Source organism: Globicephala melas, chromosome 19 (assembly GCF_963455315.2).
Source record: "Globicephala melas chromosome 19, mGloMel1.2, whole genome shotgun sequence".
In the NCBI taxonomy this organism is placed as follows: domain Eukaryota; kingdom Metazoa; phylum Chordata; class Mammalia; order Artiodactyla; family Delphinidae; genus Globicephala; species Globicephala melas.
This window is the reverse complement of record NC_083332.1, coordinates 60,693,305-60,708,074: the sequence shown is the minus strand read 5'-3', so window position 1 is coordinate 60,708,074 and position 14,770 is coordinate 60,693,305. Positions and strand designations below refer to the sequence as shown.

The window sequence follows — 14,770 nt, the reverse complement described above, 5'->3', positions numbered from 1 at the left end:
GGCTGCGGGTCGAGGGAGGGGACTGGGGCACGGGTGGGGGGCCTCCCCAGGGGCCTGCACTTTTCACACTTGATTTTGACAAAACTTTGATTTTCCCAGTTATGGAATGGAGTGGTGAGTGACCCCCGGGGAACCCAGACAACCGTGGGTCCCTGGATTCCTCCCTTTCACCCAGCAGACATGTGTCCCCCTCCCCAGCAAGGCAGCCCTGAGGGCAGGGCCGAAGTGGGTTTTCTTAGTCTGAAGTCTAAGTAAGTTGCTGTTTCTGAGAACAGAAGGGCAGGATAGATAGGGCAGGGCATGTGCTCAGCGGCTGGGCATACAGCTGAGGAGCTCATTTATGTATTATTTTAACCTGTTTACAAAAGTAATATTCTTGTGAAAAATTCAAATGTTTTATGTAGGAAGTAAAAGTACCTCATGTTCCCATCCAGCTGGGCCTGGAGCCCTGAGAAGGGTTGGGGCTAGGTCCCCTCCCCCATCCGGGGCGTCGCATCACCCCCATCCCTGCAGGCACCGTGCTCGCCCTTCCCCGCGGCAGGAGGCTGCATTGGTGGCCCTGGGGAGTGTGCTCCCCTCCGGCCCGGCGTCCCTGTGACCGGGTCCCTTTGTAGCCCGCCCTCTAGTGGGCACGTAGAGTCGCTGCACGCTGTGTGACCCCCAGCCAGCAAGGTGAAAACAACAAAGAAAGAAGATACGCCACTTGGGTAAAGTTTTCAGACCTTTCCCCCCACTTTGACTTGAAAATCCATGAGTGATGGAAGGCCGCCTTTCAGGAAACTTGGGGAGGGGAGGGCTGGCAGCTCTGCCCCGCCCTGGGATGAACAGGTGCTTCTCCTGGAGCGGACTCGGAAGGAGGCAGCCAGTCACCCAGGACACCCACGAGGGGCCCTAGAGGCGGACCTGAGAAGCAGACCTGAGGTCCACCCGACGGCCCTGCTCTCGTGGCACGCACACGCACCCTCAGCCTAGGCCGAGCCCCAGACACAAGATCTTTTAGGGGAAACCAGCCCCGCTGCTGCCTAGGTCCCTAGAGCTTCTCAGTCCCCAAGCCCGGCTGCTTGCTTGGGGCGGGGCTTCTCCACCAGTCATAAGGTCTCCACGTTTAGGGGCCAGGTGATTCTGTGCTGGGCCACCCCGCTTGCTGTAGCGGCTGAGCTGCATCCCTGGCCTCCCCCATCATGACAACCAAAAACGTCTCCAGATGCGGCCATAGTCCCCTGGGGACTGTCACCTGGTGGAGAACCACTGGGTATGTACCTGCACCTCCATGCCCCAAGCAGGGTGCCAAGTGTTGGGGACACAGCAGTGAACGGGTGGCAGGGTCTCAGTCCTGCACAGGTCACAGAACAGAACATCCCCCAAATGGGCTCAGGTAGCCTCCGCTTGACTCTTGGGTGCTGTATCAGGTGATGATCTGTCTCCAGTGCAATGAGGGGGTCAAGGCTGAGATGGAAGCTGGTGCAGGTGGTCATGTGGTACCTGGCCTGCAGGGCCCAGATGGTGGGCGAGGTGCTGTGTCCTCACCTATCTCCCTCTCTACCCAGGAGGACGTCACTCCCAGAACCTCAGCAGGGGCCCAGGAACGGGGTGTCTGCAAAGCTCCAGAGCCGTGGGCTCCTCCCTGGTACCGGCCCCGTCCTCGGCACATTTCCCCGGCTCTTGGTGGGCAGGAGTGGGCAACGGCTGTTGTGGCAACAGCAACACTGCCTGCCACTCGAGCTGGTGGCTTGGCTTCCCGAAGGGTGGATAGGCGTGAAGCTCAGCGCCACCAGGTCCTCAGCAGGAGGGAGATGCCTGCCCAGCCCTGGCATGCTGAACTGTGATCTCTGGGGAGAGGGGTTGAGCAGTCGAGTTTTGCAAACCTCCCAAAGGATTCTGATGTTGCACAAATATCTCCTTTTCCAAAATCTTTTGGGAAGAGGATTCCAGAGAAAATACCTCAAGGAACATGATTTTAAACACATAGCTGTTCTTGGCACTGTAGTGGGAATCACTGGACTGTCCTTTTTTATTTCATGGTTAGGTTTTTTGAGTTATAAATTATGTCAATTTTTAGCGTAAGTAAATTTCTTTAAGTTGACCAACACATAGAGCTGTGAACAGGCACCACAGTCGAGATCCAGAATGTTCCATCTTCCTCAGAATCCCTGGTGCTGCCCTTTCATAGCCAGTGCCCCGCTCCGAAACCACTCATCTCTTCTCCATCCCTAGTTTTGCCTTTTTTAGAATGTCAAACTGAATTGCATAGTATGTAGCTTTTTAGTCTGGTTTCTTTCATCAGCAGTTTCTCAGTCTTTTATTCATTATCATCTCCCTCCAAGGAGCCTTTTTAGACATTTTTTTTCCCTAATACTCCCCATGACAATTTAACGCCACAGATACAGTTTATATGTACTGTATGCATTTGTGTGGGTCTGTGTGCGTGTGTGAGCCCAGGTGGATGGCCCCACTGCCATAGAATGTCTCTCCTGTTCCCAGCGTTCCACAGTTCTATTGGAAGGCAAGCTCCCATGGGGCGCCATGGGTGCAGGGAACATGGTGCCGAGGCCTCTCCTAGAGGACACTTCAGTGATCTCGGGGAAGGCGCTAGGACGGGGCCCTTGGTACCTCGGAGGTGGGGGTGAGACAGTGACAGAGGCACTTGAAAACGAACAGACTCTCCTAGCCTGGTGGCCTGGCTCGGCTGTGCCGTTTCATAGCCCTCTGACAACAGTGAGGAGTGGTCCTGTGTCCCCCAGCAGATTGCAGGAGCTCGCAGTGAAGAAGGGAAGGGAAGCCGAGACGCTGATGTCACAGCCACCGAAGAGAGAAGTCTAGGTGTCTCGGTCAGTGAGGGTGACGATGAAGCCTATGGTCCTACGAGGAAAGGGTAAGGTTTGGGGCAGCAGAGTTGACATCATGCTGTCCACCGGTGGGAACCTGTCACATCATGCAGGGCCCCCATCCGGGTAAAAAGTGAGTCCTGTGTCCAGGGCCATGACGACAGTGGCACCTGGTGTGATCTTGACCAAAACCGCTGTGCGGCTTGGGCTGGGAAGACACTTGAGTGCTCAACGTCAGAGAGACCCAAAAACTTATGAGACATGAGAACTTAAGAATTACAGTTCCTATTTAGATTTTATTTGAAAATCATGATTTCAGTTAATCCGTAGGATTTAGGTTTGTGGAACTCCTATGCCTGTCACAGGTCAGTTAGGCAAGTCTATCTTGAAATAAGCCAACCTCAAAACAAAAGCACAACTTTTTGGTTCTTTTCTGGGTTACCAGTAATACGTACTTTTTTTTTTTTTGCGGTTTGCGGGCCTCTCACTGTCGTGGCCTCTCCCGTTGCAGAGCACAGGCTCCGGATGCGCAGGCTCAGCAGCCATGGCTCACAGGCCCAGCCGCTCCGTGGCAAGTGGGAGCCTCCCGGGACCGGGGCACGAACCCGTGTCCCCTGCATTGGCAGGCGGACTCTCAACGACTGCGCCACCCGAGAAGCCCCAATACATACTTTTTAAGGAACGTTCTCGAAGACACAGATATAGACACGTGTGAGAGTGGGAAGTGGCTGTCCTCCAGCTGCTGGACGAGCCAGCACTGTGTGTGTTTTTGTCTGTGTCCTCTAGTGGACATAAGCTCTCACTCTCTTGGGTGTATACCCGGGGGGGGGGGGCGGGGAACTGCTTGGCCATAGGGTATTCACACGTTTAGGCTTTGTAAATACTGCCCAATAGTTTGCCTATATGGTTGTATCCATTTTGTGAGTAATGTATGAGGGTTCCAGCTGCCACATCCTCTACAAACTTGGTACCGTAAGTCCTTTTAACTATTTTTGGTGGGGATGGGGACGGTGATGAGTCACTCTTGACATGAGATGGCAAGTCCAAGGGGTGAGGGCCAGACTTTCTAGGGGGGCACAAACCTGTCTTCTATGCTACCACGATGTTCCAGTGGGCTCAGGAGGAGAATGCAAGGAAGCCAAGGGCCCTCCAAGGCTGGCAGAGACAAGACAGCCATAAATAAAATGCTAGGCTAATGGTGAGATTCCTGGATAATTTTGTCATTAGCTATTAAGAGACCAGTGGTGACATTATTTATAGACACACATGCGGTGGGGGGGTGGTGGTGTCTGAAATAATTAGCAGCTAATATGGTGGGGTGCTGCCCAGTCAGCATCGGTGTTGGCCCGGAGAGCCTGCGTGGGGGTACTGGCTGGAAGCTCAGCCCTGTTTACACTTCATGAACTTACCAGTTAATAAAGGAGCCAAGAATCCTGAGCAGTTCCCGGGAACTCCTGTTTGTCCATGGCTAGAACGCAGCACGTGGAGATGTGCCCCCCCCCCAAAAAAAAGAAAAAAAGCAAAACAAACACTGAGAAGTCTGTTTCCAAGAAATACTTTTTTTTTTTTTTTGCCCCACGGTGTGGCTCGCTGGATCTCAGTTCCCCGATGAGGGATTGAAGCCGGGCCAAGGCATTGAAAGCTCGGAATCCTAACCACTAGGTCAGCAGGGAACTCCCATGCTTCCAAGAAATACAAATCTGATCTTGTGATAAAGATCACAGAGAGGCAGAAAACATTCAATTTTACTAAAATGTGAAGACAAGCATCGTGTCTTCATTTCGGAAACTGCCCAGAGCGCACACGTGCGAGGGGGAGGAAGGAGAGATCAACGGGTAGAGAAACGGGCCGAGAGTTCAGAACCGCACGGCATCTCTGGATGTCAGTTGTTTTGAATTCCACGGCCTTCGAACCCCCAGGTTGCTTAAGAAACACACATTCTCTAAAGTCACAATCTGAGCCCGATTCAGCCAGTGACTTGCGGGGCGCCCGGTTAAATCTGAGTGTCAGAAAAACAACGACTTCAACTACAAGTACGTCCCGGGTCCTGCGTGGGACACACTCCTACCGAGATGCTCCCCGGTATCCGGAATAGGCCCTGGGCCGGCACCGCGCCCCTGCGGCCTCGGGGGGCGGGTCCCACCTCTTTCTCTCCTTCCAGGGGACAGAGACCCCGGCTAGTGTGCCCCGCGGCCCCGCAGGCCCGTCCTTCGGAAATGGTGAGTGGGCATTCCCGGGAGTGAGGGGGTGGTTCTTCCGGGGCCGACGCCCATCCAGGCCAGGCCGGGGCCACAACCGACACGCGGTCAACCGCGCCGGCCCGACCTCCGCTCAGTCCCCGAGAGGAGCCCCGCCCCGCCCCGCCGACCTCGCCCTGCTGACCCCGAGGCCCGTGGCGCCAGGGCCCAATCAGCTGCCAAGTAAGTGCCTAGAAGGTAGCGTCTGATTGGCTGAATGAGGGCCAGTCAGCGGCGTGCGCAGAGGGCCGTCGCCGGAAGAGCCTGGCCTCTGAGGGGCGGGGGGGGCGGAAGAGGAGGGACCTTGGGGGTCGGAGGAGGCCCCGGGGAGGGACAGGGCGCATAGAGGAGGACGGTCTGAGGGAGGAGTGTCACGCCTGGGCCAGTCCCCGCTTTCGTCACCGCCGTCATCATGAGCTTCGTCACCCCCCTCTCCACGACTTAGAGTCGCGGCGGGCACTTCCGGGAGCCCTCGGGTGTCCGTTCGGTCTGTCAGCGCGCACTCACCCCGAGCGCGTCATGACAGGCAAGTGACCCCTCAGTCCTAAACTCTGGGCCACCACTCCACACCTTGGGGCCCGGCACCCGAGTCACCTGAGGAAGCCTAACCCCGAGTCACCTGGGGAACACGGACCCCGAGTCACCTGAGGGAAACCGGCACCCGAGTCACCTGAGGAAGCCGGACCCCGAGTCACCTGAGGAAGCCGGACCCCGAGTCACCTGAGGGAAGCCGGACCCCGAGTCACCCGGGGAAGCCGGACCCCGAGTCACCCGGGGAACACGGACCCCGAGTCACCTGAGGGAACCCGGACCCCGAGTCACCTGGGGAACACGGACCCCGAGTCACCTGGGGAACACGGACCCCGAGTCACCTGAGGGAACCCGGACCCCGAGTCACCCGGGGAAGCCCCAGCACCCCGAAATCACCCTGTCCCATAGAAGCTTGTACCAGGTAGGCAGGACAGACGCCATACCTACATCATGTAAGCCCGGAAGGGCAATTCAGCGTTTCACCTGAGGTTGTCAGGAATGGATGTGTCCAGATGCTCAGGGACGGTGGTCAAGGACTGTTTGTCTCCATCTTCGGCTTTGCTTTCTTCCCCTCCTGGAGGCAAAATGACCTAAGACGTCCGGAGGCTTACGGCCTCAACAGAAAAGGACATTCCCTTTCCCAGTAATTTTAACAGAGTCCCAGAATGGGTTTCATTGGGTTGACTTGGGTTATAATACAATTCTGAGGCAGCCTCTGAAACTAGCTGGCTTCACCTTCTTGGCTGGGGTTGTGGCCCGCCGCAAGGAAACAGCAATGCTGTCATGAGCGTTTGGGGGCTTGGGTACTGTGCAGGGCAGCATCCCACATCCTGTGTTGTCAGGGATCAGCTGGGGCAGTTGAGCTCAGTGACCTGAAGCTATTGCTGTAGTGAGATAGCAATAATGGTGATTACGATGATGGTCTCACTTTTACCATTTCCGTGTTATACATCGCTCTCAGGGAAGCTGGTCTTTGCTTTGTGTTGGCTTTATGCCCACTGGACACTCTCCATACAGCGGCCAACATTCTAGCAACTTGTTTTGGGGAGAATGGGAAGAGTAACAGAGTCTATGCAGCCCCAAATGCTTTGTCGTCCCAGAGACAAAGCACCCAGGTTTTTATGCTGCAAGGAATTTCCTTAGATGTAGAGCTTTGACGATATTGTCCTTCAGTATTCCAAGTATGCTCAGGGTGTCTGTTAAAGCATCATATGTGTTGTGGTGGGCAGCTCCACGTCCTGGAAAATTCTCACCAGGTTGGAATGTTCCTGTCTTTCCCAAAGGGCCTAGCACGGGTTTAGCTCTAGTGTGCCTGGAGCACATAGGTTTGGGGATGTAGGATTCCACAATAGCTTGACGTCTGGGAACCCCCAGGCCTTAGCATGTGAGTGTGCACATACCTGATTCTATTGTCACCCCCTGCACCCTCTTAGGCTCAGAATGATAACCCCTTCCACTCTTGGGGTTTAATGGTATGAGCCAAGCTGGCCCAGGCCCTCACCCTAGTACTCCTGCTCCCAATTTACACAAAGCCCAGAACTTTCTAAGCCTTCCTGTTCTTTTCTAGGGAAAGAAGCACATTTCAAACTTTTGGGGAAGAAGTGTGTTCCATAGATCATTCGGTAAGGAAAGCAAATCTCAACTACTTTGCTCCAACTCTGACACGCCCCTGTGGGGTGGGGAGAGCAGAGAATGTGGGTCCAGAAGCAGCGTCTCACGAGAGGGTGTGTCAGGGGAGTCCGTGGTTTCAGGGACCATGCAAGCCCCCAAATCTCTATGTAGGGTCACCCACTGCCTCCCCCACTGCTCAATTCTTCATGACAGGGATTCAGGAGGCCTGGGAGAACCAATGTTGCCCCTTAAAATATCTGCTCTGGGCATCAGCTCCATCTGCCCCTGGAGAGGATGACTTTTCCTCTGCCCCTGCCTGTGGGTGTGGTGGGGTCACATGGGATGGTTGTGGAAGCCTTTGCAAACATAAAGCACTGTGTGCAGATTGACACGGATTACCACAAAAAGAGCAATCATTCCCCCCCAACCCCTGCTAGGGTTGGTTGTACTTCCCCATTTTTAGGGGGGAAATCCAAGACTTGCTCATGGTAATGTGGCTGTAAGTGGTCGCACATCCCAGCATACCTGGTCTGCAGGCTCTGGTGGTCCCCCTCTAAGTGACTTTGGAGGGCCTCAGGGCAGGCCGAGATAGCCTGCCTCTTTGTGAGCTTCGGGAGCTGAGGCTCCTGTCCCTGCGCCTGCCCCTGGATGCCCTGTCTTGACCTTGCTCCCTCTGAGCATGGATTTACTGTTTCAGAGAGTACCTTGACTCACATCACTAATGCAGCATCACATTCAATTCTCTTTTTTCTGCCTCTTGTTCAGATGTGCCCTGTCCCCAGCTCTGTTCACCGAGAGCCCATCTGCTGTGAGTGTCAGGCCAAATTTGGGGGCCGCCTGCCGGTGCGCAGGGCTGAGGCAGTGCTGCCTTACTGGGTCCCTCTGTCCTTGAGACCCCGAAAGCAGGTAGGTGACTTGAATCAGGGGTTCAGATTTATGGAGATACGATTGGCATATGATAAATGGCACATACGTAAAATGTAGTGTTTGATAAATCGTGACATATGCACACATCTGTGAAACCACCTCTACAATTGTGACGATGTACAGTCATCTCTAGGCATTCAAAGGGGATTGGTTCCAGGACCCCTGTGGATATCAAAATCCAGGGTGCTCAAGTCCCTTGTATAAAATGGAGTAGTGCGGTACATGTGCGCAACCCTAAAAGGTTTCCTCGTGCCCTTTTGAAATTCCACTCAACCCTCTCTGCCCCGCGGTCCTCAGGCTACCGTGGGTCTGTTTCTGTCACTAGAGATTCATTTGCATTTCCTTGAATGTTATATAAATGGAAGGCAGCTATGCTCACCACTGTCCACCAACTCACACTATATGAATGGAATCGTCTAGTATGTGCTGTTTTTGTCTGGCTTCTTTTACTCAGCACAATTATTTCTCAGATTCCTCCACGTGGTTGTGTGCATTGATAGTTCATTACTTTTTACTGCTGAGTAGTATCGTTACACGGATAGACCACAGTTTATCCATTCGTCCAGTGAAGGGTGTGTGGATCATTTCCAGCTTTTTCTGTTTTGTCCAACAAATAAAACTGCTGTGAACATTTGTGTACAAGTCTTTGTGAGAACATGCCTTCATTTTTCTTGGGCAAGTACCTAGGAAAGGCATTGCTGCATCTTATGGTAGGTATCTGTTTAACTTTTTAAGAAACTGTCAACTGTATTCCAAAGTGGTTGTACCATTTCACAGTCTCTCCAACAATGTATAAAGTTCCGGTTCCTTCACATCTTCACTAACACTTGGTTTGGTCAGTCTTAAATTTTGGCCATCTTAATAGGTGTGTATCTCATTGTGTGTGTGTGTTTTTTTTTGGCCGCACAGCTTGCGGGGTCTCAGTTCCCCGATCAGGGATTGAACCCATACCCTTGGCAGTGAAAACGCGGAGTCCCCACCACTGGACCACCAGGGAATTCCCTCTCATTGAGGTTTTAACTTGTATTTCCACAGTGACTCATGATGTTGAGCATCTCGTCATATATTTTTGCCATCTGCATATCTTACTTGATATGTCTTTTTTGCCCCTTTAAAAAACTTGGTTTGCTTTTTTTAGATTAGTGAGTTTTGAGAGTTTTTTATATATCTGAATACAAGTTCTTTACCAGATATTTAATTTGCAAGTGTTTTTTTCCACGTCTTTGGCTTGTCTTTTAATCCTCTTATCACTATCTTTCAAAGGGCAGAAGTTTTAAATTTTGATGAAGTCCAATTTATCAATTTAATCTTTCCTGGATCTTGTTTAGGTGTGCCTGTCCCCAGCACAACAATGGATCATGCTTTCTATGCATTTCTAAGAAAGCTTTGCCAACCCAAGGTCAGAAAGGTTTCTTCTATGCCTTCTTCTCGAATTTTTATAGTTTACTGTTTATATTTAGGTCTGTGGTCCATTTTAAGTCAGTTTTTGTATATGACATGAGGTATGGACTGAAGTTCATTTTTTGTACATGGATGTCCAGTTGTTCTAATACCACGTATCATAAAGCTCATCCTTTCTCCACTGACTTGCCTTTACACCTTTGTCAAAAACCAATTGTCCATATACACGTGGGTCTGTTTTCTGTTGCGGTATTCTGTTCGCTGATCTGATTGTCTATCTTCATACCAGTACTACTCTAACTTGATTACTGTGGCTTTATAATTATAAAAAGTCTGGAAATCAGGTAGTGTTAGCTCTCCAACATTGTTTTTCTTTTTCACAGTTGGTTATTGTAGGCTCTTGGCATTTCCACTTGAATTTTAGAATCAGTTTGTCAATTTTTTTTTTTTTTTTTTGCGGTACGCGGGCCTCACACTGCTGTGGCCTCTCCCGTTGCGGAGCACAGGCCCCGGACGCGCAGGCTCAGCGGCCATGGCCCACGGGCCCAGCCGCTCCCCGGCACGCGGGATCCTCCCGGACTGGGGCACGAACCCGCGTCCCCTGCATCGGCAGGCGGACCCCCAACCACTGCGCCACCAGGGAAGCCCAGTTTGTCAATTTTTTACAAAAATGTCCTACTGGGATTTTGATTGGGATTGTCTGTAGATCAGTTTGAAGAAATTGTCTTCTTAGCCATATTGAGTCTTCCGATCCATGAACATGGTAATTTCTATATTTATTTAGGTTTCCTTAATATTTCTCAGCAGTATTCTGCAGTTCTTAGTGTACAGGTCTTGCATATCTTTTGTCAGTTTTATTTATAAGTATTTCATATTTTTGATGACATTGTTCTTAAAAGTCAGTTTATGTTTGCCCATTGCTAATATTTAGAAATACCATTTATTTTTGTATTTTGATCTTGTATCCCACAATATTGTTAAACTCATTCTGGTAGCTGTTTTTGTAGATTCCATCAGAATTTCTGCATGGAAGATTATGTTATTTCCAGATTGAGATGGTTTTATTTCTTCCTTTCCAATCTGTATGCCTTTTATTTATTTTTCTTGTCTGATACACGATAGAACTTCTAGTAAACTATTGAAGTGGAGTGGGGAAGACAGACATCCTTTTTTTCCCCTGATCTTAGAGGATACGTTTGAGTTTTCACCATTAAGTATGATGTTAGCTGTGGGTTTGGATGCCCTTTATCAGGCTGAGGAAGGTCCCTTCTATTGCTAGTTTGCTGAGAGCTTTTACAGAAATGAGCGTTGGATTTTGCCTGTGTCTATTGAAGTCGTTTTATAGTTTTCCTTTAAGGGTTTGTTAATGTGATGAATTACATTGATTGGTTTTCAAAAGTTAAACCAACCTTTCAAACCCATTTAATTATGATGTATTAATCCTGGCATCGTAGAATCAGTTGGGAAGTATTCTTGCATTTTCAGGAAGACTTTGTGTAGGATTGGTATTATTTCTTCATTGTGTGTTTGGTAGAATTTGCTGGTGAAGCCACGTGGGCCTATAGCTTCCTTTGTGGGGAGGTTTTCAAGTACAAATGTAATTTCTGTCGTAGATACAGAGCTATTTAGTTTATCTATTTCTTCATGAGTGAGCTTTAGTAGTTTATACCTTTCAAGGACTTTGTCCATTATATCAGTGTTGTTGAATTTATTGGCATAATGTTGTTCATAATATTTCCTTATTGCCCTTTTAATATCAGTAGACTCTGTAGTGATTGTAGAATGTGGAATCTCTCGTTTCTTGTTTTTTAATAGACTCTCAAAGGGGTCAGTGTATCAAGATGACTAAGTCATATTGTTCTAGGCAGAGGTGATAGCCTCAGTCCCTCCTGTTGGTCATTGTATCATTTGAAAGTTGGGCAGAGTAAGTATTATCATCTCCCTTTAGCAGATGGGCAAACTGAGGTCCAGAGAGGGACGGGGGCTTGTCCAAGATCACCCACTCAGTCCATAGCAGATCAGGGATTAGAATCTAGGTCTCTGGCTCGGATTCCAGCACTCTCCCCACTGAGTTTTGTTGCTGGGTGTCAGGGGTAAGGGTGGAAGGAATATAGAAGTCAAGGTGCCCAGCACATCTCACCAGGGTGACTGCCCAGCCTCCCAGCTGGTCTCCTTGCCTACATCCTTTCTAACTCTGACTGTCCATTTTCTGATCTGTAGCTGGTGAGCTTTTAAAACCATATATCTGGTCCTGTCACTACCCCGTGGAGACCCATTTCCCTCAGAATATGGACCAAACTCCCTGACACAACTCTTGGGGTCCTTCTTGACCTTGCCCCTGCCTGGATATCCAGTCCCCTTTCCGCTTGCTCCTCAGGCTCCTGTTCCATCAGCAGGGAAGTGTTAGGTGCAAGAAACAGAAAACTGACCCACAGTGGGTTCAACCAGGGTCTTTGGTAGAGAGAGGGTTCTTCTAGGATTGGTTTTTTGGCTTTATGATGTCTTCAGGGACCCAGATTCTCTTCATCCTTCCACTCAGAGTGTTTGTGCTGTCATTTCTAGTGTTTTTAGATGGTGGCCACGGGTCTGTTTTACACTGTGTTACACATGGCAGAAAGTGAGTCTTTCGGAGTCTTCCAAAGGCTTACTCTCCCACTCTCTCTTTCTTCTCAGGTATAAAACATTCTCAGAAGCCCTGGTTGACTCTCCCCCGCAACCCCACAACCAAGACTCTTTGCTGGCAAAGTGGGACTGGCTGATCCCTGGGGCCTGGCCGCTTTGCCCCATGAGCAAAATTGGTTTCTTTTTAATTTATTTATATTTTATTCATTTATTTTTGGCTGCATTGGGTCTTTGTTGCTGCACACGTGCTTTCTCTAGTTGCGGCGAGCAGGGGCTACCCTTTCTTGCGGTGCACGGGCTTATCATTGCGGTGGCTTCTCTTGTTGCGGAGCACGGGCTCTAGGCGCGCCGGTTTCAGTAGTTGTGGCACGTGGGCTTCAGTAGTTGTGGCTCGTGGGCTCTAGAGCGCAGGCTCAGTAGTTGTAGTGCACGGGCTTAGTTGCTTTGCGGCACGTGGGATCTTCCCAGACCGGGGCTCAAACCCGTATCCCCTGCATTGGCAGGCAGATTCTCAACGACTGCGCCACCAGGGAAGCCCCCCCCCCACCGCCACCTTTTAAAAAAATGTAAATGGTAGCATACGGTGCTGCATTTCCCACCTAATATCGTGTCTCTATGCTCATTCTGTGTCAGGACAGACAGGTCTGCCTCATTCTTTCCAAAGGCCACCCATTCCCTCTGTTCCCACGTCCATTATTTATTGTCCCTTACTATAGGCATTCAGGCTATTTGGTCACTACAGCCAGTGCTGTACTGAGTGTTCTTGAGCAAATGCTCATGTGTCCTCCTGGGATACAGTCCCAGGAGTGCAATTGCTGGACCAAAGACTATCCATTTTAGACTCTGACCAATGTTGTCAGGATTCTGGCAGAGCCCTCTCTCTAGCCGAGAATGCTGAGGCTCAGAGAGGCTAAACGTTATGCCTAAGGGTTGTTCCTGGAGGCTGCCAGGCTCAGGACAGAGCCAGGCCTCCCAACTCCCACCCATGTGTCCCGCCACAGTACCACACAGATGCCCCACTGCAGAGATGCAGGTGGTGGGTCGTGAGGGTGCCAGCCACTCCTGGGAATATCATGGAATGGGGACCTGTTCCCTCAGCTGGGCTGTTGGGGTGTGCTGTGGGCGGGGCACAGGAGAGGCGCTCTCCAGGGCCCTGTCCCCGAGGCTGAGGTTGTCTGGGGCGTGGCTCTACCCCGCTTTGGACCTTCTCTTCCCTTCCTCTGTTAGATCCAAAAGATGGTCTGGTTTTACGTCCCCCAAACCACCAAGGCATGCCCCTGCCCATGCCACCACTCTGGGGGCCGCCTCCCGCTGCCTAGGGATCAGGCTGTGATGCCCTACTGGGGCCCCAGGTCCTGAGGTCTCACAAGAAGGTAAGAGGGAGGCTCGCATGGCAGCGAGGCCTGAAAGTGAGAGGCGGGCTAAGGAGGGACCCAGAGATGAGGGAAAGGGTGCTGGGTTCTTTCCCCACAGTGGTCTCCATTGATGTCTGGGGGCCCTCTGGAAGCTGTGGCCTAGGGCAGCAGAGTGCAGGAGGCAAGTGGTACTCAGGGCAGGCCCAGGCCAGGTGTCCTGGTGGTGTTGGGAAGGGTGGGGTGCACTGCTTTCTGATGAGGGTGCCATCAGAAAGGTGACAAAGGTGACAGCAGTCACCTTTCCGGCCATGTCTTCTGTCCCCTTCTCCTCTCCTGCCTTCTCCTCCCTCTTCCCTCTTCTCCACCTCCCTCACCTCCCTCCCTCTTCCTTCCCACCCCTCCTCCCTCTCCTTGCCTCCTCTCCCCCTCAGCTCTCTCCGCCTGTCTGAGCATTCTGCACTTGTAGCCCCAGCCTGGCAGGCCTGGAGGGAGGGTGCTGGGGAAGGACCACTGCTCGAGTGTCTGTCCTTGCTCTTTGGCTCTGTCTGGTACCTCCACAGCTCTGGGTTCCAGGCCAGCAACTGTGGTGGGAGATGGTCAGCCAGGTCCAGCCCAACTCAGCTCCAGGGCCACTTCTCCCCCTTGCATTCTGAGCAAGCTTTTCTGGAGCGAGAGGCTTCCTTCTGCCCTCACCCACATTCCAGCTGCTGGTTTTCTGCCATCAAGTAGCATGCTGCCCCCAGAATTAAGACCCAGAGGCTTTTTAAAAGGAGAGCACAACTTGCATTCTGAGCTGGCCGTGGACCCCTTCCAGGGGGTTTCCAGGCCAAATCACTGGGACCCCTTCTTGTTGGATCGCTGGGGCTGACAGTGCTTGCCCACATCCTTATCTTTTATCTTAGGTGGTGAAAAGGCAGCAGAGTTTTAAAGGCATCCCAGGTAACTCATTGCTCACATGTCTCATCCCTTCCCTGTCCCCAAGGAAGGCGGGGGTCTCATGAACATCATGATGGGGTGGGGGAGACTTCTGTCATCCCCAGATGGGTGTAACACAAAGAAGACCACAGACTGGCGCACACACCACTTCTCCCACCCCTACCCTCACCAGGCATCACTAATCATCCCCCATGTTTTCCCAGTGAACCCAGAGAAGACTCAGACTCTACCAGTTATCAACATTGGCTCTCAGGAAGAAACCAATTTGCAACCTGGGGTTAGGTGGTATCTGAAGTGTTTTTTAAGCTCTACTCTTCTATAATTC

The 14,770-nt window shown here is 51.4% G+C and overlaps 1 protein-coding gene across 1 annotated transcript in view; it reads left to right on the top strand.

The window, feature by feature from the left end:
• Positions 1–5,392: 5,392 nt before the first annotated feature.
• C19H16orf95 (chromosome 19 C16orf95 homolog) overlaps positions 5,393–14,770 on the top strand; it is a 521,908-nt gene continuing 512,530 nt past the window's right edge. The window contains 6 exon segments of the mRNA XM_060289339.1: positions 5,393–5,588; positions 7,161–7,215; positions 7,970–8,110; positions 13,382–13,496; positions 13,499–13,527; positions 14,412–14,448. Of these exon segments, the coding sequence (XP_060145322.1) occupies positions 7,970–8,110; positions 13,382–13,496; positions 13,499–13,527; positions 14,412–14,448 (322 nt within the window). The 5' untranslated portion in view covers positions 5,393–5,588; positions 7,161–7,215.